The following is a 4,214-nucleotide window of genomic DNA, read 5'->3' as shown; positions in this document are numbered from 1 at the left end:
GGGACTACCGTCCTAGGGTATTCGGAGGCCCAGGGACCGGCGTGTGGGGGGTACCGTCCCGGCCACCCCCGCGTCGTCATCTAGCGACGGGCTACCCGGTGTGTCAGCAGCGAGCAACCCCGGTGAACTGGCAATCGCTGCCAACAAAGGGGTCCTCCCCTTTGAAGACTTGAAGACTTTGAAAGTCGTCCTGACTGACGTCTCAAAGGTACCCCCAAGAATACTTGGGGGCCCTAAAAGTGTCAGAGAGAGGAGCGCTCAAAGAGCATCCCAGGAGGCTAATGCCTCCGGGTCTCTGAAGGCGAACACCTCCACGAACCGGACCAGAGAGGGCGTTACCACCGCCGCCATCCTTCTTAAAAGGAAGTTGGAAGAGGACCAAGTCCTGCAGAGAAGTGAGGACTTCCTGCAAAGGATTCAAAGGTTCGAGCCCGGAAACTCCCTCGACAACGCCGAGTCCATCGTTTCGGACTCAGATCAGGATATGGAGATCCAGGATATGGACGTCACCAACAACGTCGACCCGAAACTGGCAGCTCCCACCTCGAAAATCCCCACCAGAACTAGGGGAAGGCCGGTGACAACCGGTGATTACGAGGTTAAAAAGGCGGAGCACGCCAGGAAAGCGCGGGAATTAGAAGAGAAGAGGCTAAGGGAACTGGATGACCCGTCGGTGGCCGCGGACCTTAGCAAGAGCAGGAAAGTTAAGGAAAAAGAGAAGCTTGAAAAGCTTAAAATGGCTCCTACGGCAGATCTCCCTAACAGAATTATCGACGCTGTTAGACTAGTCGACAAGGTCAATGCCTCGGCACACAGCCTCAAGGGCACGGACAGGAAACACCTGAACGCTGCCGCCGCCACTATTACGGCGGCTATCACGCACTTGGTGGGCAGAACGAAACAAGATTCCAGAGCTGCCAACGAGGTGGCGCTCGACGAACTACGCGCCGAAATCGCTGCGCTCAAGGAGGAAAACTTGAGACTCCGAGAGCAGATGAAGGAGTTTATGGAGGTGGACGGTCCGCGTCTCAATTCAAGGAGAATCGGCCTCAGAGCTAAGAGGAAGACAGCTAGGAACGTCACTATATCGGATTCATCTGACGGAGAGGGAACCGCCGACGACGAAGAGCGCGAGAAAGCTGCGGCTGAAAGAAATCGTCGCAAGATCTTAGGCGAGTTAAATAGGGATGGCCTGCCTCCGGTCTACAGACCAAATATACAAGGGATAGGCCCCACCCTTTTGGAGGAAGCTGTACCTCCCAATGGTCAGGCTGGGGAGGGTCTAATGGAAGACAGAATCCTGAGGGCCCTCTCTGGTCAGATTAAGGACATGTTTGGGCAGCTATCTGCTAGTTTAGAAGCGACACTGCCAAAGCTGTCGACGGGAGCTACGCTCTCAGGAGCGAATCGCAATGCCTCAGAGTCCAAACCTAAGGCGGGTAAGGGCAAGGCATCTGCGGCTCCTAATAAGCGGGACAAGGAAGTGTCAAAGAACACTGCCGATAATAAAGCTAATGCTGGTGGTAAAAACAAGGCCAAGGGGGCGAGCAAAACTGCTCCTACCCCTGCGAATAAGGCGCCTTCTTCGAGCGCCACCACCAGCAAAGCTGCCCCAATTCCTGCCTCGGCTAAACCTGCCGCTGCCGCGGCGGCCCAGACTGATACTTGGACCGCCGTGGTGAGATGCGGGAAAGCGGAACGCGAAGGCAAAAAGCCGGCTGCAGGCAAAAACGCAAAAGGCGGTGGTGTCTCCTCAACGAGGAGTGGCCCGGCTAAAGCCGCGCCCAAGACGTCGGGTAAACCAGCGGCGGCTGGTAAGGCCGCTAAAGTCGGCAAGAAAAAGTTACCGCGGTCCGCCGCGATAACTCTTACGAGCCTTGAGGGAGATTATGACTCCCTAATAAGAGAAGCCACCCAGGCCATCTCTCTCAAGGAACTGGGCATCAACGGGGGTCTTAAACCCAAAAGGGCCCAGACCGGGGCCTTGCTTATCGAGGTCCCGGGAAAAGAGGGCCCGACCAAGGCCGATATCTTGGCCGAGCGCCTGGCAGCCTTGTTCGCCGGAAGGCCCGGCGTCAAGGGTGCCAGGCCATGTAAGACTGGCGAGCTCAGGGTGCTAGACCTTATTGACTCGGTCACGCCGGAGGATCTGACCGCGGCTATAGCAGAGGTTGGAGAATGCCAGCCCTCAACGATCCAGGTCGGGGAGCTGCGACGGGGGCCTAATGGATTCAGGACAGCCTGGGTTAGGTGTCCCCTCGCAGCGGTGAATGCCGTCCTGAAAAGGGGCAACCACATTCAGGTTGGGTGGTTCGCCGCTCGCGTACAGGCGCTCGAGATTAAACCCTTACAATGCTTCCGCTGTTTGGAGGGGGTCACGTTCGGGCTCAGTGCGCAAGCGAAGTGGACCGCAGTTCCCGGTGCTACCGGTGTGGCGAAGACGGCCACATGGCACGGGAATGTGCGGCCACCCCCAGGTGTCCGATATGCGCGGACCTGGGGAAAACAGCGAACCACCGAGTAGGCAGTAAGGCCTTTTCTTCGGCAAGAAAGAAGACCAGGCCCGGCAAGACACCCAAGACTAAGTCCTCTTTCGCGAGGGCAGAAGAGTCTGCAATGGAGGTGGAGACGGCTTCCGAGCCCTCCCTCCAACCACCCGTTATTACGAGTATCGAGAAAGTCAATATCGATGTCCCAAAGAGGCAGCCTGTAAAAAGGGCTGCCTCAGATGCCGTAGCAGGAGGCATGGACAATCTCGATAGCGATACGAGGCCTAAGGCCCAACGTCGTAGGAGGGAACGGGAGCCGGCACCCCAGCCGGATCAGCTGCAGCGGGTTCAGCAGCCGTCTCAACAGGAGTCATCCATCCAAATCGATGGACAGCCGCCCGAGAAAACTGGGCACGACAAAGAGAGGGGACCACTAACAACGGCCCTGCCCGACGACGGGCAAGCTGTAGAGGAAGAGGTGGAGGCCTCTGAACTGGGCAACCGTTAATGGCCCTTAAAATCCTCCAGGCCAATCTTAACCACTGCCGCGCTTTGCAGGACGTGTTTCTGCACACGATGGCGGAGAGCGGCAGCGGCCTGGGGGTGGCTGCCGAGCCGTACTGGGTCCCGCCCAATCACCCGTGCTGGGCGGTGGACCGGTGCGGCTTGGTGGCAGTCACATGGAGGATGACGGACGAGCCCGTTCCCTGCTCTCGTCTTGAGGCGGGGGACGGGTTCGTCGCAGTCAAATGGGGCCACGTCGCGGTGGTAGGAGTGTATCTCCGCCCCAGCCTGGACGTGGCCCAATTCGAGAGGCGTCTCGACGATATAGGAGACTGCCTTAGAAGGATTCGACCAGAGATCCCCACGGTGGTGGCCGGGGACTTCAATGCCAAATCGGCACTTTGGGGTTTCTCGGTCACCGACGGGAGGGGTCGAATCTTGGAGGACTGGGCGGCGGGTGCCGGACTAATAATCATTAACTCCGGTAACACCCAGACGTGAGTGCGGCATAGGGGGGGGTCAATAGTTGACCTTACGTGGGCCAATCCCCCCGCCGCACGACGCATCACGGATTGGAGGGTGGCCGAGAAGATAGAGACCCTTTCGGATCATCAGTTTATCGAAATGTCTCTCCCGGTCACCCCCCCCCCCCCCGAGGTCCGGGCCCGTCGCCGGGAAGCCAACCTAAGGTTCCCAATATGGGCGCTGAGGCGGATGGACCCCGATCTCTTCCGGGCGTCCATCCGCACCTCATTATGGATGGACGACATCTCCTGCGTGCCAGAAGACGTGGACGAACACGCAGCCTGGGTCGGGAAGATAATGTCAGACGCGTGCGACATTGGCATGCCCCGATCCAGGCCCCATCCAAAGAAGGCAGCGTACTGGTGGACGGAGGAGATCGCCGAACTTAGGCGCTCCTCCGTCTACGCCAGACGCCTCTGGCTGCGAGCCAGACGCAGCCGCCGGAACCATCCGGAGCGCTTGGAAGAAGCCGGGGAGGGCTACCGGTCAACCAGACGGGCCCTCTCCCGGGCTATAAAGGCGGCCAAGGACCGCGCGTGGGAGAAGCTGCTCCGGGAACTGGACCAGGAGCCATGGGGGCGCCCATATCAGATAGTTCTGGACAAGATGAGGCCCTGGGCGCCCCCAGTGACGGAGAATATGGACCCCGAGTTCCTTGAAAAGGTCGTCAAAACCCTCTTCCCCGATGATCCCGGG

The 4,214-nt window shown here is 58.9% G+C and overlaps 1 protein-coding gene across 1 annotated transcript; it reads left to right on the top strand.

Moving 5' to 3' along the window:
* Positions 1–2,996: 2,996 nt before the first annotated feature.
* LOC139782264 (uncharacterized) lies at positions 2,997–3,494 on the top strand. The gene has a single exon (XM_071721234.1). It carries the CDS (start codon positions 2,997–2,999, stop codon positions 3,492–3,494), a length of 498 nt encoding a protein of 165 aa, XP_071577335.1.
* Positions 3,495–4,214: the final 720 nt, after the last annotated feature.

This window comes from Temnothorax nylanderi, unplaced genomic scaffold (assembly GCF_030848795.1).
Source record: "Temnothorax nylanderi isolate EJ_2023f unplaced genomic scaffold, tnyl_v1.0 TNYL_tig0400_pilon, whole genome shotgun sequence".
Taxonomy (NCBI): Eukaryota; Metazoa; Arthropoda; class Insecta; order Hymenoptera; family Formicidae; genus Temnothorax; species Temnothorax nylanderi.
This window is presented reverse-complemented; position numbering and strand designations above follow the sequence as displayed.

What these genes read in the sequence shown, in the direction of transcription:
- LOC139782264 (XM_071721234.1), top strand. Translation starts at nt 2,997, where the DNA reads ATGGCCCTTAAAATCCTCCAGGCCAATCTTAACCACTGCCGCGCTTTG.